At 49.0% G+C, this 22,807-nt stretch overlaps 1 protein-coding gene across 1 annotated transcript in view; it reads left to right on the forward strand.

The window, feature by feature from the left end:
* cux2b (cut-like homeobox 2b) overlaps nt 1-18,663 on the forward strand; it is a 104,617-nt gene extending 85,954 nt beyond the window's left edge. Inside the window, exons 5-23 of the mRNA XM_030104099.1 lie at nt 846-986; nt 2,622-2,624; nt 2,693-2,813; nt 2,941-3,053; nt 3,733-3,799; nt 6,290-6,338; nt 7,067-7,171; nt 8,472-8,663; nt 8,754-8,812; nt 8,894-8,942; nt 9,204-9,303; nt 9,765-10,400; nt 11,647-11,748; nt 11,930-12,768; nt 16,058-16,223; nt 16,309-16,614; nt 16,699-16,887; nt 16,965-17,259; nt 17,836-18,663. Of these exons, the coding sequence (XP_029959959.1) occupies nt 846-986; nt 2,622-2,624; nt 2,693-2,813; nt 2,941-3,053; nt 3,733-3,799; nt 6,290-6,338; nt 7,067-7,171; nt 8,472-8,663; nt 8,754-8,812; nt 8,894-8,942; nt 9,204-9,303; nt 9,765-10,400; nt 11,647-11,748; nt 11,930-12,768; nt 16,058-16,223; nt 16,309-16,614; nt 16,699-16,887; nt 16,965-17,259; nt 17,836-18,619 (4,316 nt within the window). The 3' untranslated portion in view covers nt 18,620-18,663. The remainder of the gene's footprint in view (nt 1-845; nt 987-2,621; nt 2,625-2,692; nt 2,814-2,940; nt 3,054-3,732; nt 3,800-6,289; nt 6,339-7,066; nt 7,172-8,471; nt 8,664-8,753; nt 8,813-8,893; nt 8,943-9,203; nt 9,304-9,764; nt 10,401-11,646; nt 11,749-11,929; nt 12,769-16,057; nt 16,224-16,308; nt 16,615-16,698; nt 16,888-16,964; nt 17,260-17,835) is intronic.
* The last annotated feature ends 4,144 nt before the right edge of the window (nt 18,664-22,807 follow it).

The raw sequence follows: 22,807 nt of genomic DNA on the forward strand, positions 1-22,807 counted from the left end.
GTGTGTGTGTGTGTGTGTGTGTGCGTGCACGTGGCTCCACATCTCACCCCCTCCGCCCCCCTCCCTCCTTGTCAAGGAGCTCCCCTGAGCTTCCTTCTCTGTGCTTTGGCACTAGAAGTCACCTCCTTTGGTGTTCGGCAGGCAGGTACACAACAGGAGCAGCTCTCTCTCTCTGAGCTGTTGAACTTTTCGGGAGGGGAAGAAAGGGAAGGGGAAGATTAAAAACAGCCCTGTGATGTGGAGTGCCGAGCTGCCTCCTGAGAATTCCTGGCATAATAATTTAAATGATCAAATGATACAGAGGAGACTTGTTAGCTGAGAAACAGCCTCCTAGTTGGCCCCATGGGCCCGGTGCTGCCGCGCATGCATTGCAAAACAGCTCCTCTGTTGTGCTAAAGAATCCCGCTTTTTTTTTTTTTTTTTAACCCCCTTTTCAGGAGCAGACTTTTTCTACACTTTGCCTAGGTGTATACTTGGGACTTAAGTCTCTGTCACACATCCATTGTAATCTTTTTGTCTTCTTTGCCATTCATCAGCATGTGAGGAGACTCATTAGATTAGACTCGCACACATGTGAGGGGTCGGAACGGCACTTGTGTCATTAGGTCCAGCCTGTGAACATTTTCAAAGGCGGCTGAGTGGGGAAAGTCTAAGAGTCACTCTTTGGAAACAAGTCTCAGTGGAATAGTCTGTCTCTGTTGAAACTGCGATGCAGAAAACTCTGTAATGTGCTTTGCAGGCGCCGCGCGCGGTAAAACAGCTATTTTGCTTTTTTTGAAAAGTAGGAGTGTGCGGATCCTCAGTAGTCTCTCTGGCGGCTCACGTTTGTGGCGGCGCTCCCGCAGACCCGGCTCCCGTGCTGGAGGCCTCGCACTCCCTGGAGGAAAGGCTGCAGCAGCTGCGGAGCTCGGCGCCGGACGGCGAGGCCCTGGTGCGAGAGATCAGCGGGCACTGGAAGAAACACCTGGAGTGCCTTGAGAAGACAGGTGAGGACGGGTCCATCGGGGAGCCACCAGGGGTCAGCGTGCAACCTTTAACCTTTATAACCTGAGCTTCCGGGGTCATGGATCCAGTAGATCTGAAACTGGATCTTCTGCTGGATGGTGAACATTTTATCACATTTTCGACCTGATCGGAGTGGTTTCATCCTGCTTTCCCAGCATTTTTCAGACGATTTTGACCTTTTAGAATAGAATAGAATAAAATACTTCATTAATCCCAGAGGGGAATTCCTTTAAGCGTTGCTCCACACAGAATAAACAGAAAGAAAGTTGAATATCAGATAAGACAGGATAAGAATTAAATCAGGAATCTTTCAATATTAAAATGTGCCGAGCTCAACAGTGATGAATACAAGCAGGGAGGAGCTTTAGAGCCACTTTAACCATTTTTTTCTCTTTTCGAGCACTTTTCTTTTTTGTTTCCTTTTTTAAGGATTTTATTCCCTTTTAGAAATACTAATAAGGTTTTTTTTCCCCCATTTCAGTTATTGTGCCTTTTTTTTAAGCCTTTTTCCCCCGACAGATAAAAGTGTAAATAAATCAAAAAGAGAGAAAACATTTGTTTGTTTTTTTGGGTTGTTAAAAGCTTCAGATCTGCAGGTCTCAGACTCCTGAAATAGAGTCTTTTCTTATACTTTGACACAATAAATGTCACATTTAAATAAAAGAAAACTCTCAGTTTCTCCTCACTGATCCGTTCATCCTGAAAGTTTGAGAATATGTGGAAAAATGTAATTTTAAGGAGCGTTAAAGCCCGTTTACAGACTTTAGTTTTAAGTAGAAAAGATGAATTATGTGTGAGTTTGGTCAATTTTACTTCACTTTGCAAGATGTTTGATTGGATAATTGGTGCGTGATGCTGACTTTGATGTCTTTAAACACAGAAATATCCTTCGAAAACACTTTAAGATTACAAATATTTTAGCGAGTGCGCCATAAATGCTTAACTCTGATGTGAACAGGCTGATATGTGAAGATAAATCTTCCCTAAACAGACGCAATTATGCCGGAAAAAGCTGAACTGTGAAATAATGAATGTCAGGAAAATGTCCATCTGTCAGTCTTTCCTGTCGAGTCCACACGTGGCTGCAGTCTCAGGATTAGAGATACAGCTCAACTGAATATAGAAGTTAATCAGCTGTGCTCTTTACATGTTTTTGTAGCTCAAGACTAAATATATTTAGCGGGAAAACAATAGAAAAAAAACATAAAACATAACATAATGATGAAACATAATGTTAAAACATAATTATGTCTGTTTTTACTGAATAAGTGAATAATGTGTTACTCATCTGACCTGGTAGGTTTTATGGAGAATGAAGATCTTTTTCAAGGCGTTCCTGTTGAGAACTGCAGCCACAGCACAGCGCAACGGTTCTGAAATTACATTTCAAGCCGGAGATTAAAAACATTTAGAGCCTTATGAAACATTTCAATTGAGACAACAAACATGTGAAACACTTAACCTACAGACGCCCAGAGATAACGCTCTGTAATTGAAATGTTCCTTTTCAAGTATATCTATGACCTTATCAAGCAATTTATCACATGGGAATGAATAAGCAGCCAAAGAAGCATTGAAAACCATCAGCGTATCGTTTAAGCCCGGTTTCTCTGGAGAGCGTGTGTTGAGGATTCAGTTCGCCGTCTGCCTCACACAGAGGACGGCGCCGCGGTCTCGGGTGCAGCAGCGACGGAGGAGAGCCCCGAATCCAGCTGCCTGAACGCCCTGATGACCCCCAACAGCACGCCGGCTCCGGGGGGCCCCGGGTCCCCTCAGCAGAACCACCAGGACCGGGCCAAGGGCCGGGGGTGAGAACGCCTCGCTCTCTGCAGTTTCTACATGTCTGGAAATGATCCACAAACAGCCAAGCGTTAAAACTTGAGATTATTATCTTCTGCGGGTTGAAAGGAGGCTGACGTGAGTTTCTCCTCTCAGGGAGGAGGAGCGGCATGGCGAGGAGGAAGAGGAGGAGGAGGAGGAGCGCGTCGACGTTAGTCTGGCTGACAAACTATCAGAGGCCGAGGAGAAGATCAAAGTTCTGCACTCATGTAAGTGCTGTAAACGCCCGTGAGCCGAGTTGCGCTTGCGTCTAATTCCAGCTCATTAGGCGGCCGGTGTTTGCAGGATTGCAGGTCTGGTGCCCCCTGGTGAAACGCCGCCGTCCCACCAGAGACTCAGTGGGTCAGAACTGACCCAGATTCACTGTCGGACCTCATGTTTGACCACGTTTCACCCCTTCTGCGGCGCATGCCGCCGCGCATGCCGATACTGTCACACAGAGATGATGAAAACAGAAAACAGGCTCACTGAACAGACTAAATATCAGTTTTTATTTGAGACTCCTTCCTGAGTGTGTGTGTCCTGAAATATAACCTGCTACTAGTTTAAGGAACACAGTGCATTTCATCAAGGTGTATCAAGCCAAATGTATATTTTCACAGTTCTCACAGGCCCTGCTTGACCTTAATGTCTATTATCTCCTTTTTAAAATTTAAAGTAGAAATGGAGAAGTTATCAGTTTGTCAGATTAAAGATTAACAGCGTTGCTCTGCTGCGCTCAGTGTGTGACCGTGAGCTTCCTGTGTGGAGGATACTCTAATGTTTAATGTATCCACACGTTGGACTGACTCTGAAAAAGGCAGTATTGTCTCTTTAAGGTCAAAGTTTGTGTCTTTTGGAGTTAATATCTGACTTTCTGCCGCCGGGCCTTTTTTTTTTTTCCTCCAGCGTTGAATGCTGCACAGACGGAGCTGCTGGACCTGCGGTGTAAATACAACCAGGAGATGAGCCACAAGTAAGAGCCCGCCTGGCGTCCCGTGTCCTCTCAAGAGTAACTTTCACACACCTTCCTCCTCCTCCTCCTCCTCCTCCTCCATCCCTTCCTGTCTGGCCCTGCCATCACTGTGGCCTTCCTCGCCGGCGCTCGCAGCGTAGCGCCGCGCCGCGTCGAGTCGCCTGCATAAACTCATGTCCAGCGCCGAGCGGAGGAATGCCATTGTAAAAGGCGGGAGAGCGAGAGTGACTCAGCCACTAATGCAGGTCGATGAGAGAGGTCTGTGTTTGCCTTCGCTGGCAGCTGGGCCTTGACAGCCCTCAAGAAGAATTGCTCCATTTAAAGATTGCTTCAGAAAACACTCTACCTTGTCCTGGTCTTTGAGCGCAATGTATCCACCGCACGCCTGAAATGAATCTGAGCTTGTATGAAGGATGTCGATAGACATTCAAAGTAAACACTCCTTTGTTTGGGTTGTGCTCCAGAGCACAGTCAGCCGCCGCTAATGGATTTCTCCCAGGCTTAATCCATGGCGCAATTGAACTGATGTTTCTAGACCCACTGCCATCCATTTTGTTGGATTGGACACATTTTCAGTTTGGCCTTACCTTTTTGCTGCGGTTTGAAAGCCGGCGTGCGTGCGTGTCTGTGTGTGCGTGTGTGTGTGTGTGTGTGTGAGATGCCGGTCACATTCCTCACGCCCTGACCCCGGAGCTCCAGCTGCAGTTATCCCTCCCTGACCCCCCGAGCCCCCCGCGCCCGGCCGGCCTCTATTACTCTCACTGACTGTTTCCTCAATGTTGATAAGAAAGACTATTTGTCTGCTTGGGCCTGAGTAGCCGAGCAGGTAATCAATACAAAACATTTTCCGTACTGCACAAGTTCATTAAACGTGGAGCTGACACCTGTTAGTGTTGGCCGTCAGCGGGGCGCCATCCATCCTGCCTCTTATTGACGGGACCCGGGCGCGACCGAGACCCCGTGAAACCCGGACCGCGCCGCGCCGCGCCGCCACGCCGGTGATCATTAACGCCAAGAATAGGCCGAGTTTCAGACGCCAGCCGGCTGATTCCACAGGATCGGATTCCGCCTTCCCCAGTCCTTGTAGCACAATGATCGTATTGGATTCTTAATATTTCAGGTAATTGTGCAGCTTGATGTGAGACAAAGGAGCAGATAGTCACAAAGCGTGAAAGATTACAAAGTGTGGTTTGGTAAACGCGGATTGAAAAAAGGCAATCTTTGAATGTTTTTCTTCTTTCGGGTAAAAATTAAAAAAAAGAGAGGAACCACTGGCGTGTTTTAAGCAACCTATGTGCATATTTAAATCAATCACAGCGTCCTCGTTAATTCATCCTTATCTACCTTTTGAAAACGGGTCCCATGTGAGCCGCAATGAAACTGTTGAACTTCAAACAAACCTCATGAATAATCCTGCTGAGCTTCTGTTTTAAATTAGACTTCTGATTGTTACGTCCTACCCCGTCCAGCCTCGGGAGTTCTGAGGAAGTGGATCAGACGTGCAGCCGGCTCGCCGCCATGTCCACGTGTCTGAGTCCTGCCTCAATGCTGCACGCCGTCACAAACTCTGGCTTTTATTACTTCAAGTCGGGTTTTTAGTTTATTTTTATTCTATTCTATTCTTTAGTGTTACGGTGTTTGTTTGCAGCCGGTTGCGGTCCAGTTCACAGTAGGTCCCCTCTATTCTGCTCTATAGTGTAGTTTATCTTTGGCCGGTCCACTTTGGTCTGATCTGTTTGGTTCTGTTGTGTTTTCTCGTCTCGTCCAGTCTGAAGCAGAATCTATTTTAATGAACCTCTGGATGTACAGTCGTCCTCCACACACAGCCTTCTTTGGCTGGTGGAGAACAGTAAAAACACCGGTGGTGTCATGAATGAGGCTTTTTGGGGATTTTAGATTCGGCGTGAGTGAAGAGTCAATTTGATTCACTGAGGGTGAAAAAAGTGACTTTGTGAATGATCTGGTGAAATATTGCCGCTGTGAGCGCCGAGGTGACACTGTGGGAATTAAGACTGGTGACCGGGTTCGAGTCCTGGCACGGTGTTTTCAATTTATGGCTGCGGTGTGAGGATCGTGGGCCAGCGACGCGCCCGGACGCCAAGTTCAAACCGTTTAAATCACGGACAGTGACAGTCTCCAGAGCGTTGGTGCTCAAGGCCTCTGGGTCGGTTACCGTGTTGTGCCGGTGTCAGTTTTCCGGCGTTATCTATCAACCGTACGGCAAACTGCGCCAATCCCAAAACCGCGGTTTGGTGTCTGTCAATAAATATGTAAATTTAGCAGATCAGATGTGCAGAATCCAGGCCTCAGAGCAGTGAACTGTCTCAGTGAGGCTTTCTTTTAGAAAGATTTTGCTGTTAACACTTTGGCTTGTTTTCTTTTCTTTTTTTGGGGGAGTTGATGTTATTTTTTGCCTGTTTTGCTGTTTATCAGGAAGCGAGCGTGTCTCCTCAGTAATCCCGCCGTTCTTTGTCTGTCTGTGCGATCCAGGGCAGAGGAGGTCGACGCCATCATGGCGAATCTGGAGAAAGCAAACCAGGTGAGTACAGTCTTCCCGCGCGCTTCCCTGATTGAGATGCTCCTTCGTTAAGGTAATCACTCCTGTAATCAAGCCTCGGCTTTAATTAGACACCCTCCGTCCTGCGCCCCCCCCCATCCCCTCCCCCCGCCTCCCCCCTCCCCTGGGTGTGTGATTAGTGAGTGTAAACCTGAGCCCCCGTCGGTGGGCGCGCTGTGGCAGCACGGCTCCACTCAGCAGCGAACGGGAGGCTGCCGAGCACGATTGATGCCGGAGCGCCGAACGCCGGGGTTCTTAGTTATCTCATTGCCTTGATTGCTTCCTATCCTGGTGATACCTCTTTTTTCTCTTCCTCTGTTTTCTTTCTTCCTCTTCTTCTCCCTCTCTCCCGCACTCTTTTTCTCACTCGGCTGCTCTCTGCCAGCAGCTCCTAGATAAATGTTCTCAAAATGAATCATTAATTAGCAGGCCGGGTGTGACAGAGCAGGTAAACAGTTTGGGGAATAAAGTGGGCTGACTAAACAGCCCCCTCAGCAGAATGAACCGGTGGCTGCACACCTCGTCTGCCGCCGCCGCCCCCCCCACCCCCGGCTCGCCTCCTCACTCCACGCCGCTCTCTGGGCGAGGGCGGCCGCCTCCCTTTGATTTATGTATATGTTCTCACCTTGATCATCTCATTAGCCGATTGATGCGGCTGCCGTGTGAAACGCTGCCGCCGTCATGTGACGTGGCGCCGCGTCTGTGTGCAGAGAGCGGAGACGGCTCAGAGGGAAGTGGAGAGGCTAAAGGAGCAGTTAGCCGCCGGACAGAGCGCCGCCGCGGGGAGCTGCCATCCAGCGGAGGGCGCCAGCAGGGTAAGAAGAATGTCATGTCAGGGGTGGAACATGTCCAGGGTTTGGCGTGTTTTTTATTCCCGTTATTGCTGAAATGGGAACATTCGAGCTGTAGATCTGTCCACTCACAGCACTCAAGTACAAACTGATGCAACCGATGGATAACACTCAACATTTCAGCAGAGTGTGTAACGGCGTTTTAACACATCCAGCAGCGGCGAGGTCCTTCTTTACAGGGTTTTACTAACTCTGTAGTTACTGTACAGCACGAAAAGAGAGACTTTCAGAGTCTGGTTCAGGTCAGAGGTATGGTCAGGCGTTCACCGCAGGACGAGTTTAATTATTGAACTGTTACACTCACTTAATAAACACGTCTTTAAAATCAAGTGTAAGTATAATTTAGACAACTTCAAATCATCACAGAAGCACTGATGACCGATTACACTTTATTTCATATTAACCATTATTTACTTGCCGATACGGACGGCTGTGCGTCCCTGCAAACCACCTCTGCACGGCCTCTGCGTCGATGCTGGATCAGTCTGTATCAGTCAGACTTTAGTCGTGTTTAGGATGTAGCACCACTGGTGTGTGAGCCTGACACTCTGGTAGTGGTGTCGGTGCAGATTGAGAGCTTCCTCTTGAATGTCAGTGTTTACTCAAAGTAAACATCGATACTCATAAAACAGGACAGAACTTTTTCAGCTGGAGGAATTTTACCGTTTCTGTTTGATGGAAAATGTTCCTGGAGTTACAGATGGAGCCCTTGTTTTCCCCGGTGCCGGTGTATTCGAAACATTACATCTCGCGTCTATCTGCCAATGGGCCATCACCATAAAAACATGTGTAATGAGCTGTTAGATGCTCTTCAGCAGAGACCTGATGTTCTCTCATATTAAAGTGGAAATGTATGTGCGCCTATCAGTATCCGTAATCGACCATAAGAGCTGGAAAATATCGACGCACCGGCCGTATTCTGCATCCCTCATCTTAAATAATAATCAGGTCCTCTTATTAAATGTACAGACGGCGGTCGTTACCATGTATTTTTCCATGCGGCTCGTCCTGTTGTGGTGCTTCCAGCAGAGACATGTTGGAGTCTGAAATGTGGAAATATTTCATCTTTGGCCCGTATTGTCTGCCTCGTGAATTAATTCCACAGCAGTCTCAGCTGTAACCTGGTCGTCTCCACAGCCGCCGTGCTCTGTCACTTTCCAGCTGTCTGAATCACGCCGTGATTCACCGGCTGCCGTCGCTGCCTTTAGCACCCTCCCCGCCCCCTCCCTCGCCTTTACACCTTGTTCTCGTCTCACCCCGTCAGGAGAAGAGCGAGAAGGCCGACGTGTTGCCCCCCCAGCTGGAGGCCGCCATGCTGGCAAAAGACCGTGAAATCCTCCGCCTTCTAGAGAACGTTCAGCGGCTGCAGTTCACGCTGCAGGAAGTCCAGGAGACCTCGGCCAATCAGATCCTGGAGCTGGAGCGCCAGCTGGCCTATAAGACAGAGGCTATTGAGGCGAGCGGCTCCCACACGCCTGAGAGGAACAGCAGTGACCGAGTTGCTGATGAAGACAAAGTTAAACATTTTGCTATTGTGCCTTTTCAGAGATTAGAAGCTAAACTGCAATCCCAGATGGACTACGAAGAGATTAAAACCGAGCTCAGGTGATAATCCGGCGCGGCTACGGGACCGATGGATGCCGGTGTTTTCATGAATACGGATGCTGACTTGTGTCTTCGTTGCAGCATCCTCAAGGTGATGAAGCTGGCTTCAGCCAACGGCGGCTCGTCGCAGGTATTCACCGTCCTCCGGATGTTCCCCGGCGTCGCGGAGGGAAACGCACGCCGCCGCCGATCCGCCATCCATTATAAAGATATCGACAGCCACTGTAACTGATTCATCGAAAATTAACCGCGTGTGTGTGTGTGTGTGTGTGTGTGTGTGTGTGTGTGTGTGTGTGTGTGTGTGTGTGTGTGTGTGTGTGTGTGTGTGTGTGTGTGTGTGTGTGTGTGTGTGTGTGTGTGTGTGTGTGTGTGTGTGTGTGTGTGTTGGCAGGAATCTTCCAAGGCTGCAGAAGCTCTTCTGCTGGATAAAGAGGCCTTTCTTCCATCTCACAAGTACCTGGTGGATAAGACCCGGATATTGCACAGCAACGGTAAAAAAAAAAGAAAAACGAATTCTCGTGTCAGAAGCTGAAGGTTTGCGTCGTTCGGTTTTTCTTTTCTCTGATCGTGAGCTGAGACTGTAGCTGTAGCCATACTTCCTGCGGTCCTGCTCGCCCCCCGCCGTGGGGGGGGTTGTCTGGGTGACCCCTGGTTGGTACACTCCTGGTGTTGAGCAGGTCAGAGGGTCAAAGGTCAGACCGCCGGTGATTCTCTGATTCTCTTGGCCTTTGTTGGCGGTCGGCGTTGGTCTCTAGGTTACTTTATTGATCCCCTGGGGAGATTACTGCTCTGCATCTCAGAGTTAACCTTAATTACTCGTACCCGGGAGCAGTTGGTGGTTTTCCAGGATCATACGTCCTGAAGTAATCCAAGTTTTCAGCCTTCCTGGCTTCCTTTGAGTTGTCAGATCGGTCTGTAATTGGCCGGCTGTGGTTGTGTTTGTGGTCGGCAGGTGACGACCAGTCTGAGGATGCGGGTCGGGAGTCGGGGAGGCCGCCCGGGTCCCATTCATCCTCCTCTCAGGCGGACAGCCACGCCTCTCCCAGCCCGGGCCCCCCCACCTTGGAGGGGTCGTCCTCCAGCCACGACCTCCCGCGCCCGTTCTCCGTGTCGCCGTGCTCCGGCGAGCGGCTGTCGGGGGACCACATCCTCCACAAGCAGCTGCTGTCGCCGCACTTCAAGAAGGACGGCCTCATGGCTTTCCCCACCGCTCTCTATGCAGCCAAAGTGGCCCTCATGTCGGCCTCGCAGGGCTCGGCGGGGGCCGGCGGCGGCGGCGGCGACGCCGGCCTGCCCAGCGACCAGTCGGAAAGCGGCAGCTCGACGGCGGGGGACGACGACCAGCTGGACACGGCGGAGATCGCCTTCCAGGTGAAGGAGCAGCTGCTGAAGCACAACATCGGCCAGCGGGTGTTCGGGCACTACGTCCTGGGCCTGTCGCAGGGCTCGGTCAGCGAGATCCTGGCCAGACCCAAACCCTGGAGGAAGCTGACCGTCAAGGGCAAGGAGCCCTTCATCAAGATGAAGCAGTTCCTGTCCGACGAGCAGAACATCCTGGCTCTCCGGACCATCCAGGTCCGCCAGAGAGGTGAGAGAGAGAGCGGCGAGCGGCGCCTTCACGCCTCGTACAGCACTGAGCCACTACCCCCCCCACCCGTTGCATTATGGGTGTTTTTATAGTCCAACCTGAGGCTTTGAGGCTAAAGCTAGTTCGTTGCTACTGATAGAAAATTGTAAAAAAAAAAGAAAAATCAGTTTTCTCTGAAATTTAAACACATTGAAGACCTAAATGAGGCGAACAAGGCCGATAACGTTTAATATATAGTTTTAAATCTTATATTGCATTTATGACATTTCATCTCCAGCTGATTTTTCTCCGGTTTTAGTGTTTTCAGCCTTTCTTTTCAGCATTTTTTTTTTTGGCGATTTTGACATTTTAGCTGTTTCCACCTTTTGGACTCTTTAAAATAGTGTCAATTTAAGGTACTTTGAGCATTTTTCTTTTCAAAAATTCTAGTCCTTTTAGTTTTTCCTCCCCCGTTTCTTGTGGCTTTAGCTGTCTTTTGTCATTGTAGTTGTACCATTTTTTTTGTTTTCATCCGAGAGTTCAGAGTCCTTCTGAAAACTACTGTGGAGTGTAAATAAAACAAATATGAGAACACGTTTAATTAGGTATAATTTGGTGAAAGCCTCTCCAGACGGGTGAAGACGATGCAGATTTCTGATATAAAGTCTCCTCATCTGGCTGGACGACAGAACATCGACAACATTTGTGCAACAATTTTATCAAAGTTGAATTAATTTCCGGATGAACCTACACAGATGCCTCGCCTCACCTCACAGCTCTCCTATATTTTTGCTTTTCTACAGATTTGCTTCAACAATTCATCTTTATAATTTTCGACGATATTGTTTTTAAAAGCGTCTAATATCAGACTTGAGTTGTTAAAGAAACCAGCCTTTGAGCGTGTTTCTGGACGGAGAGCTAATGCAGCCACCGGAACATGTAAATATTCAGGTTTGAGCCTCTCGTTCTGGTGGCTTGGCTCCCGGACCGGTGAGCGTTTAGATCTTCTAATCTACTTGGACCTTTTCCTTGACTTCTTGGCGGCTTCCTCTGCCGTGTTTATAGTGCTACTTTTAAACTTTGTTTTCTCCCTAGATTCACGGCTTTTGAAAGTTGAGCTTCCCGTATACTGCAACCTCAGACAGCACGCGCTCAAAGGCAGCCATTGATCTAGCAGTCAAAAGCAAAGCCTTGGAACTGCTCTCTGATCAACCATCCCACTCACCCCCTCCCTCCCTCCCTCTCTCTCTGTTACCCTCTGTGGCAGGGAGCATCACTCCACGCATCCGAACTCCTGAAACTGGGTCAGACGACGCCATTAGGAATATCCTGGAGCAGGCCAAGAAGGAGATCCAGTCCCAGAGGGGGGGTGAGGATCAAGCTGCGAGTCGTAGCTCTCAGTTAAAAGCCCTATCGATTGACTTTTGAACATTCTTTTATTTATCGGCGGTGATTTTTATTATTCGTTTGGATGGCTGCTCGGATGCGTCTGGAGTTGAACGGTGATCTGTCCGGGCGTCGGTGTCAAGATGCGGGTCTTTCTCCTGCAGGTGACGGCAAGTCGTCCCTCAACAGCTCGTCGGGCAGGAGCAGCAACGGCGCCGGCAGCAGCTCCGACGAAACCATCAAGACCATCCTGGAGCAGGCGCGGCGGGAGATGGAGGCGCAGCAGCAGGCCCTGATGGAGATGGAGGTGTGCGGCAGGGCGTCCACGGCCGGCCCGGGGGTGCAGGTGGAGCGCCTGGGGCCCCCGGAGCGCTCCCGGGGCCTGCCCCTGCCCATCTCCATCAAGCAGGAGGAGGGGGGCTGCGTCAGCGTGTGCATGGCCGGCGCCATCAGCAGCCCCCAGACGCCGCTCAGCGTGCTCTCGCCCGCCGCCTTCGTCCAGAACATCATCCGCAAGGTCAAGTCGGAGATCGGCGAGGCGGGCACCTACTTCGACCAGCACTGGTCTCAGGAACGGGGCCCCCTGGGGCTGGGCGGCGGCCCCCGGCCCTTCGCGTCCGTCTCGCCGTCGCTGTCCTCCTCCTCCTCCGGGCCGTCCGCCCCGCCGCGGCCGTGGCCCCGCCTGGAGAACGGCGAGGGCCTCCCCAACAGCGAGGAGGCGTCGGCCGCCGAGGACGAGCCGGGCGCGGCCGCCGGCCGGCCGGTGGAGGTGAAGGTGGAGTCGGACACCTCGCTGAGCGGCGAGTCCCCGGGGCCCGTGCACGGACGCCTGTCCTACTACCCGGCCTACATCCCCCGCGCGCTGAAGCCCACCGTGCCGCCGCTGACGCCCGAGCAGTACGAGATGTACATGTACCGCGAGGTGGACACCATCGAGCTGACGCGGCAGGTGAAGGAGAAGCTGGCCAAGAACGGCATCTGTCAGAGGATCTTCGGCGAAAAGGTCAGACGTTGCTCTTTGAGCAAACCGCCCTCAAATCGCAGAATCCTTCACAGCAGCCGGAGACGGATGCAGACGGGGAGGAGGAAGATGGAGGGATCACAGTCCCTCCGTCTCCCGCTTCACCACAAACTGCGTGCCGCTCAGATTTAAGCATCTAATTCAGAAATCCCTCATAAATTGAAATTCTTCCAAACGAACAATGGCGACTCTCGGGTGATTCAGTTTTGTGTAAAACATTTCTAGAATAGTGAGAAAACTTCTCTCCATTTCTCGTAATACGTCAAACGCTGCGGTGCGTTTCCCTGCTGCTTCTCAAAACGCCTCTGTACACTCTGCCGAGTGGATGACGGATGCATTTAAAGTGAAAACGTGAAAGAAAAAACCTTTACGCCACATTTTAAAGACAGAAGGGAAAAAAAAGCACAATGCAGAGTTAGTCTGTATTTGGGTTGTTTGGTTATTTGTCATATTCAGAGTAAAAAATAAATACTGCAGGAATGAAGGATATTCGAACATTTGTAATATGAATGTGATTTTTAAAGTTTTATCTTTCAAATTGCATTTATTTGATATAGAATAGTGATTCTTATAATAATCTAAAAATAAGATTATTCATTTTAACTTTTTATTAAATATCAGTTTAGAATCGACTTACTTTGTTTCCCTAAATCAAAATTTCTCCATTTTCTGCTCAAAATATATCAATGATTCTGTTAAAATTCATGATATTTTCACATGAAGTTCAAGATGTGAACGTAGTATTTTGCACACGGTTTAATTGTTCCGACAAACAGAGCAGAAGCTCCTCGGTATGAATGAAACCGTCTCCTTCAGATCTAATAACAGGTCTGTCGTCTGGCGCGGCCCTGAGCTCCTCGTCGTTTCAGGACGGCGTCTCCCGTCGACGCCGCCGCTCCTCGCAGACTTCATGCTCCCCATCATCATAATGATAATAATAACGCTGATAATAATAACACGGAGTCCCACACCGTCACACCACAAGCATCACATTTGACTGTTGATACGATGATCAAACCAACACTCGCTTTGTGTAGGTGGCGCCGCCGCCGCCGCCGCTCTTAAAGAAAATTGCTGCGGGTCTGAAAAGCTCGCTTTGCACCAGATGTCTGAAAACGTCCCCTTTTTATTACCCTCTGCGAGCTGCATTGTCCTGAAAGCCTTCAGGTGCTTTCATCCAAATGTGGAACACCAGCAGGGCTTTTCTCTCCTCTTTTTTTAAAACTTCCCTTTGAATCCCGGCTTCTTCTTCTTCTTCTTCTTCTTCTTCTTCTTCTTCTTTTATTTGTGTCTTCCTCGTCACCCGGGCCATTAACACTGTCTTCATCTGAGAGGAAGACTCTTGGATGAGCTGTCATCGCTGTCCTTAAAAACCTTCTGCGAGGCTGGATGCTGGTTTCACTGCACCACATGTACACACACACACACACACACACACACACACACACACACACACACACACACACACACACAGCAAAATGACCTGCTCAGGCAGAAGCACCGATTCAGCTTCTTCATTTAAGGAGGACGAGAAACAGCAGGCGCCGAACGATCGATCAGTCAATAAACCCCTCAATGAATGAATCAATAACTCAGTCAATGAAGTAAACAATACATCAGCAAATTCAGCACAAAGTCCATTTGATTTTCTTTCCAGCGTCATCTGGAAAACTCCATCTCTCTGAGGCTAAAGTGCAAAACCGCTCAGAAATGCTCCTAAAATTTAAAAAAAACAGCAGTTTATAAATTTACACCTGAGAAACATCATCACAGGATCCTAGTTTAAATAAGGAACAGTTATACGTTTAAATAATAAGTAAAATATTATTGGATACTGGAGAACAGTGAAGTTTCATAATGAAATCACACTTTTTTATTTAAATGGACACAAAAAAGAGCAAAGATCACACAGTTTGGGTCAAAATTAACCCGCGCGCAGCACCTAAAAATACCTGAATTGTTAACTTATTCTGAACTGCCACAAAAGATTCACACCAACATTAAAATATCTTTCGTCTTTGTCCTTTTGCTGACAGTTTTTGCATCTCTGAGGCTTCAGTGAGTCAGTAAATGAAAACCATCGGTCAGCTGTGCTGAAATTTGCAGCTACGAGATGTTTTTCATCAGAAATGCAGCGTTACAACTTGAAGAAGTACACTGTCCCTTCTCAGTGAAACATTTATCAGGAATGAATCGTCCCTTCATGAATGTCGGACGAAGCATTTCTGCCTTCTCTTTCTTTACTTTTATGAGTGATTTATTGGCCCCGGTCAAAATTCAGCTGCTCTGCTGTGAAAAGTTAAAACAGCCTGTAAGTGTTAAAATGAGTCATTTTTCATGATTTTCAAAAACATACCAAAAAAACTGAACCGAATATTGAAAATTTGATGTTAGAAGAGAAGAATGTCTCGTGATTAAATAGACTGATGTGAGGAATTCATTATACTGTTAAACTGAGGGTGAAAAACAGTGAAACACAAACTGAAAGTGTTGAATTCTTTACTATTAGCTCTTTAAAAGTGTGTATCTCCACTCTGATGACTCCACGAAGGCTGGTGTTGTGGCCTGAGTGTAGAAATTTCACACAGCTGATAATCGACCGTTGAAGTGGATCCATTGATGGGTGAGATGTGAGGAGCGCCTCGTCTCGGCTGTTACGTCTCAAACTCTGACATGCAGCCACAGAGGAGCTCGTGACAGGAAGCCTGCGAATTCACAACTCTGTAGTTTACTTGCTCTTTTTTTTCCTGAACTAAACTTCTTCATGTTCTACATCACTTCTGCTGGTTTAGCCCCAGAAAATGTGCCTTTATTTCCAGAAAAGTCCCCGGGGGTCTTTTCCCAGGCACCTCTGTGATGTGTCAGGTGTTTTTTCTTCGCTCTCTGGAGTGGATGAAGTATAGCAAGTTTCCTGGAGTAGATGTGGACTTTTTTTCACCTCTTGTTCGTGAAATGTGCTGCAGGTTCAACTCCACTGAAAGCTGAAGCGCAGTGGGGATTAGTGGTGCGCTGGAGCCCTCTAGTGGTTGCTTGGTAGAAGTGCACAGTCAGAGTAGGATGCTGGGATTTTGCCTGCGCAGCTTTTAAAACATGCTCATCTCGAATTAAAGTAGCTTTTTGAGGAGTATTAGTCAAGAAATTATGAATATTTGGTGTATGCTGTAAAATCCCACATGATATTCCTCTCCTGTGCTCGTGACTTAGATCATCGTTTGTAGCCAAAAACATGAAAAAATAATATTCTGTTCTGACCTCTGCTGGTTCCTCGCAGGTGCTGGGACTCTCCCAGGGCAGCGTGAGCGACATGCTGTCCCGCCCCAAGCCCTGGAGCAAGCTGACCCAGAAGGGCCGGGAGCCCTTCATCCGCATGCAGCTGTGGCTGCTGGACCAGCTGGGCCAGAGCCTCAGCCAGCCGCCCAGCCAAGGTCACGCTCAGGGTGAGCGCCGCGGCCGGACGGGGCACCGGGAGGCGGGACCGCCACGGGAGACGCCGTAATGTCACTGTTTCCTTCCCCCCTGCAGATAAAAGCCCGGTGACGGCCCAGTCCTCGCCCTCGCCGCCCCCCAGCCCGGCGGAGAGCCACCCGAGTCCGCTGGCGGAGCCCGTCAGCCTGTCTCTGGAGAGCAGCAAAGAGAACCAGCAGCCGGAGAGCCTGGGCCTGGGCCTGGGCCCGCATCCGGACGGGGGCAAGTCCACGCCCAGCCTGATGGCGCTGCACCAGCCCGCCAACCCGCTGGGCATCCAGGAGCTGGTGGCCATGTCGCCGGAGCTCGACACCTACGCCATCACCAAGAAGGTCAAGGAGGTGCTGACGGACAACAACCTGGGTGGGTGTGGCAAACGCGGCGCGGCGCGGCGCTCCGACGAGGCGCCGGCTGACGCTCGCCGTGTGCGTGTGACTTTCCCCGCAGGCCAGCGACTCTTCGGGGAGACCATCCTGGGCCTGACGCAGGGCTCGGTGTCGGACCTGCTGTCCCGGCCCAAACCCTGGCACAAGCTCAGCCTGAAGGGCCGGGAGCCCTTCGTCCGCATGCAGCTGTGGCTCAACGACCCCCACAATGTGGACAAGCTGCGGGCCATGAAGAAGATGGAGAAGAAAGGTGGGCGGGGCCCCGGAGTGCATGCTGGGACGCCGGGGGGGTTTTCCTCATGTCTGAACCGCCTGTGTGTCCCGCAGCCTACCTGAAGCGGCGCTACGGCCTGCTGAGCACCGGCTCGGACAGCGACTCGCCCAGCACCCGCTCCGAGTGCGTCAGTCCGGCGCCGGCGGCGGCGGCGGCGCTGGCCTCGCTGGACCTGTGTCCCTACGGCCAGGCCAAGAAGCCCCGGGTGGTGCTGGGCGCCGAGGAGAAGGAGGCCCTGAGGAAGGCCTACCTGCTGGAGCCCTACCCCTCCCAGAACACCATCGAGATGCTGGCGTCGCAGCTGCACCTCAAAACCAACACCGTCATCAACTGGTTCCACAACTACAGGCCAGTGCCTCGCTCCCGCTCCCTCCGACGGCGGCGCCCTCCGCCCACTCGCCGCCGTCTCTCCGTCTAAAGATCAGATCAGAGCCGCTTCAGTTTCCTGCTCACCTTAAAAACATTCAAATTCAGGCTCTTATTTTGGAGGAACAGGTGTAATAATACTGAGTTTGTTGAGGCTTCTTAGAACACTGAAATACAATAAATGACAAATCGTTAAATTATCTTTAGAATAATAGAAAAATAGAGATTAAATTGGTTGAAAAAGTAAAATGTATCCATTTTAGATCAAATGCAGTTGTGATTTACAATCACTTCAGTCGTATGCTGCTTTCCATTACTTTTAAATGGTTGATATTCTCCTGCTGTACTCCAGCATTATTTTTACAGAATATTTTTTGTTAGAAAGTACATTATAGTTTAATTACATGATGAATTAAAAGGCCTGTGACTGACTAACAGATGAATAGAAAAGATAGGGCAACAGAATAAAGACGGCTCCTTTCATAAAGATGTTGGTTACATTTGGATTGACTGCTGTGATTCCAGCAGGTGTGGTGAACGTGCCGGCTGTGTCTGCAGGTCCAGGATGCGGCGGGAGGTGCTGATGGAGGGTCTTCCGGACAACGACACGGACGCCGAGCACCACGGCTACTCGCCGTCGGCGACGCGGAGCCCCCACTCCGACGGCGAGGAGCGGCGGCCGCAGCAGCCCTCAGGACACATCCACTCCGGCCTGCCTCTCGGCGCCGGCACCGCACTGCCTCACGTCAAACAGGAGGCGCCGGACCGAGAGGACGGCGGCGAGGACGGGCGGGACGCCCCCGTCAAGCCGTCCAGAGTTCAGGGTTTTCCCGCCGCCGTGCAGTTCCCGCCGCTGAAGAGCGAGCACGAGGACTCGCCCCAGCCCAGGCAGGAGGAGGCGGGCGGCGGCCAGGCTCAGGGGCTCTACCCGGGCGCCGCCGCCACGGACGGCCCCCAGAGGGCGGGCCAGTCGCGACACGAGGCGGAGGAGTCGGGGAAGTCTCCCGCGGTGGACCCCGTCAGCTTCAAGGCCTCGTCCGAGCCGTGCCGCAGCAGCCTGGAGGTGTCCCTCAACTCGCCGTCGGCGGCGTCCTCGCCCGGCCTCATGATGTCCGTGTCCCCCGTGCCCTCGTCCTCCGCCCCCATATCGCCCACGCTGCCCAACCCGCCGTCCTCCGGCGCCAACCACAGCCTGGACGCCAACCCGCCGCCGCCCTTCCAGAGCCCCAAGCTCAGCCGGAGCTCCCAGAGACGCACCGAGAAAATGGCCAACCTCAACAACATCATCCACCGGCTGGAGAGGGCGGCCAATCGGGAGGAGACTCTGGAGTGGGAGTTCTGAGAGGACACTTTAACCTTTGACCCCCGCGGCTCGAAGCTTCCTGAAGACTCTGAACGGAGCGTGGCTCCCGACGGCCCGTCCTGCGGTTCAATTCCCGGAAAAAACTTTTAGAGTTGAGGGGAAAAAAAAAAAAAAGAAAAGAAGTTTATAAATGTGTATCTGTTTTTTTGCTTTTCTTTTGATAATGTATACTCCTTTGAAATAAGCGTGGCAGCACTAGCTGTCGTTTTACCTACTGGACTTGACATGAAGACTTTTGCAGCTATGGTGTCATCAGATGTACACTGAAGTTCTGTAGATTGCCACTGGGTGAGATTAAAAAAAGACCCCTGTCTTAAGCCATTAAAAGCACTGTAACTATTTGAAAAGAGACACTGACCAAATTTGCTACTTTTTGAATAGCAATTTTTCAGATTTTGTCTGTAAGACTGGACAGTTTAAGTCAAGTAACATGAAATCCAATTACTGACTGAGGGATAGTCCTTTAAGACTCTAAATATTCAACATCTTGTATGTACTTAGTTTCTTGGTGATATGTTTTGAAATATTTGTAACTCACACGTATAAAAAAAAAACTGTGGTTGTACATGTTGTAGAATTGTCTGCAATAGCCTTCTCTAAACCTGATGTAGCATGGTACTCACCTGACCCTGTTATCCTCTGTAGTTAGTCACCTGTGATTATACTTGAGCGAAAACAAGAGAAAAAAAAAAGTTGAAAACCTTGCAAAAACCGAGAAAAAAGGAAATGTTAAACCTAATGAGTAGAGTACTTTCAGTGTTTTTGTTTGTTTTTCGGTTCTGGTTTTTGGTTTTTCCCTTTGTTTCTTTGAATAATCCTTGAGGTTTACAGTTTAGGGCCCTTGTGCTCCGGGCCGTGGGCAAAGCGCTCGCTGCCGGCCGAGCACGGTTTACATGATTTCTTTCAGACTTACCTCTCCGACCCTCTGAAGGCGCTGGTTCTCAGACTGTAACGGGCCAAGACACAGGACACCCGGGTTACCTCAGATTATGTTGACGCACGTCATGCTACGCTCACACTCTCCATTCTTATACATGAAACACACTTATTGATCTGGGCGGCGGGGCCGGCGGCGCGTGTCACGCCTCAGATGGGAGAGCAGACGTCGACCGACGGCGAGCGTTAGCAGTGAGACCGTCTTTCTGGGAGGACAGTGTTCCTTTACGTGTGTGCAGCGTGAGTCTGCGGCGAGCCAGAAAGGGTGATTTCCTGTAGCTGGGCTCTCAGATGGACGGTGTGTGTGTGTGTGCGTGCGTGCGTGCGTGCGTGTGTGTCGCCACGGTGCTGTACGTCCATCTGCTGAACTGAAGCTAAGCATGTTGCACACGGCGCCGCCCCTCGCCAGTCCGAGAACGTCCGACCTGTAAGCACGCTATATTCAGAGGACACACAAGGTTCCAGGTATTCCTTCATATTATCTTTGACCACTTGTGTATCGTGTCTGTAGACGTTCTTTTGTCATGCTTGCAAGATGTTCTTTATGTATTTTGCCTCTATTTTATACTCAGAACAGTTAACTAGATATTCAATACCTCGTGTATGAAGTACTTACAGCACTTAGATTTTGATAATTGTGAGGACTCAAGAAAATTTCAAATATCAACATTATCCTAACTTAGTGTCCACAAGTCTTTGCCTTTACTGTATCGTTGAAGTTGGTAGTAAACACTTGCACATGTCTACATAGTTCAGAGGACTTGGATTGTATTATGTAGAGATATATATTACACAATTACTAAAAAAAAAAAAAATATCTTACATTCTTGGAACAAAATGTGCTGATTATATTGAAATAGAGTGTACAGATTTAATAAACCAAACCCATTCAAGCCAGTTCTGGTCTGGCAAGCTTGCCCACGTTTTAGACCTTCTCTCAGGGTAGTCTTGCTTTTTAAAGCTTTATTGAAACCGTCGCTCTCATCAGTTGTGGTGATTATGATAAACATGTGGTGTAGAGAATGACTCTGTTATATATTACACGAAGCCGTCCGATCGCGGGAATTTCAGTTTTGGCAGAGAGAAGCTGGTTTGTGGAGGAAACTGTTGCTGTTTTGTAATTCATTACGCGGATGTGTCGGAGTGCAGCGCCGATCGGAACAACCAGGAAGAGGCTGACGGGTTGCATTTTTGAGACCAGTAGACTTTGCGCTCTGAAAATACTGTTTTTTTTTTGTTTGTTTTTAATTTTTTTTTTTTTTTAGTTTGTTTTCTCTTTGAGCCACAGAAGATTTTTCTCTGGTTTTTTTCGTACCACCATATTTTGTGCATAATATACTGTATGATTAGAAGTGGCATTTCTTATGTGAAAACTCCCATTGTCTGTCGCGGTAACATGGACATGTGACTGAAGAAGAAATGTATTTACTCAGACCATTATCTCTCCATGTAAAGCTCATCTCATTGTTTTGCATGCAAACCCATTCTGGTCACATGACCAGGGACAGACTGCTTTTGTGTTAAAGTTACTGAACAGGGACATGGAATCAGCACTTAGAGGGACGTCCGGGCGCGGTGCGGCTGATGAATTATGGCTCTCGCACAGTCACCGTGATTCCAGTGAAATCAGAGACCCCAAACAGGAAAGCCGGAGTATGATTTCCTACTTGCTATTTAAATCAAGGTTATTTTGTGCCATATCATGAGCCTCATGCATTATCCTGGCGGAGAAATGCCTGCTGGTGGACGTGTGATCTGACAGGTGTGTAGGGCTTCCCGTAACCCACTTTAAAAAAAAAAAAAGCAAAGCTTTTTTTTTATTATTATTATTGTTACTACAGGAGCCCTTCACATCAGGAAGTTTTATTTTATAATTGACATTTGTCACTAAATAAATTTAAAAAAACAAAAACTTGTCAGCTAAATTGGAATGACTGCATTCGGAGTTGTGATCATAGAATGAAAAATATAATCACAACTCTGGCACTGAGGTTTTGTCACCGAGAAAAATGTGTCGTTTGACAGTCAGCTGTGAGCCAACAAAGAGAAGTGTCCTGCAGGCATAAATAACTGTGGAAGGCCTCGTGTGTCGGGCTATTAAATGTTAAAGAATGGACGAAGTATGCCGAGCGTCTTGGAAATGAAACTGCATATGTAAGCCATCTGTCAATACATAATTGTTTAAGATCCTGCTGTGTTGTGTTTTTATTTCTCTGTGCTGATGAACGAGAGCTGCTGGAGCTAATGCGCTCCAATTAATGCAAATAAATTCACAACTGTACATGTATGAAAAACACACAGCTCTACACTGTTTGAATCTGTTGTTGCTCTTTTTGTTCTGTCATAACTCAACTGGTGACCCTTCGTGGATCCTCACATTCACCCAGTGCACCAACGCAGTGTGGATAAAGCAAGTAGAAATATTACCTGTTGGTTGCAGACAGCTGATCCCTGCTGACACCGGGTAAAGCGGAGTGTGATGTCTGCACATGTCATACATGGTCAATGCCACCCATCGGTTTCACACGCTTGTCTTTGGATTGTTGAGCGAAACCAGAGTCCTCTGAGAAAATCCAAGCAGACAAAGGGAGAATGTGTAAACTTCATACATAGAGATCCAGGCCTGGAATAAAACACGCCTCCCACTTCTCCAGTTACATCCATCCATCTGTCTTCTGTGCTTCTTTATGCTGCTCAGGAGCCAATCCCAGCTTACGATGGAGGAAACCAGCATAGCTGGAGGAAAATCCACACATCAACATGCAACATGCAGCAGAAGTATAGCCAGTATTTGAACCTACATCCTTCTTGCTATGAGGTGAGAGTACCAGTCACTGTTAAAATCTCAATCCTGTTTCAATTATTCCTCCTAGTTTTATTGAAAAGCATTTTTTCAAACTGTCCATAGTCCTCCTCGGGTTGAAATGGAGCCTCAAATAGGCCCATTTTTAATCAACAAGGCCTGTCCAATTAGCTCACAAACCCAAACAATTTCTACTTGGATATGCGGTATCAGAAAAAGCAGACTGGCCTCATAAAAGATACAAAATAACACTTAAAAAAATCAAAGATTGTTAAAGTCTCACGAGGAGAGATCAAGTCACTAAAAATAAATTATTATGATGACAGGTCACCTCTCATAAAGGCAGGTGAGTCATGGACGGATGGATGGTTGGATGGATGGATGGATGGATGGATGACTGTCCAGTGTCTCAAAATGAATTGTTCATT

Source organism: Salarias fasciatus, chromosome 12, assembly GCF_902148845.1.
Source record: "Salarias fasciatus chromosome 12, fSalaFa1.1, whole genome shotgun sequence".
In the NCBI taxonomy this organism is placed as follows: Eukaryota; Metazoa; Chordata; class Actinopteri; order Blenniiformes; family Blenniidae; genus Salarias; species Salarias fasciatus.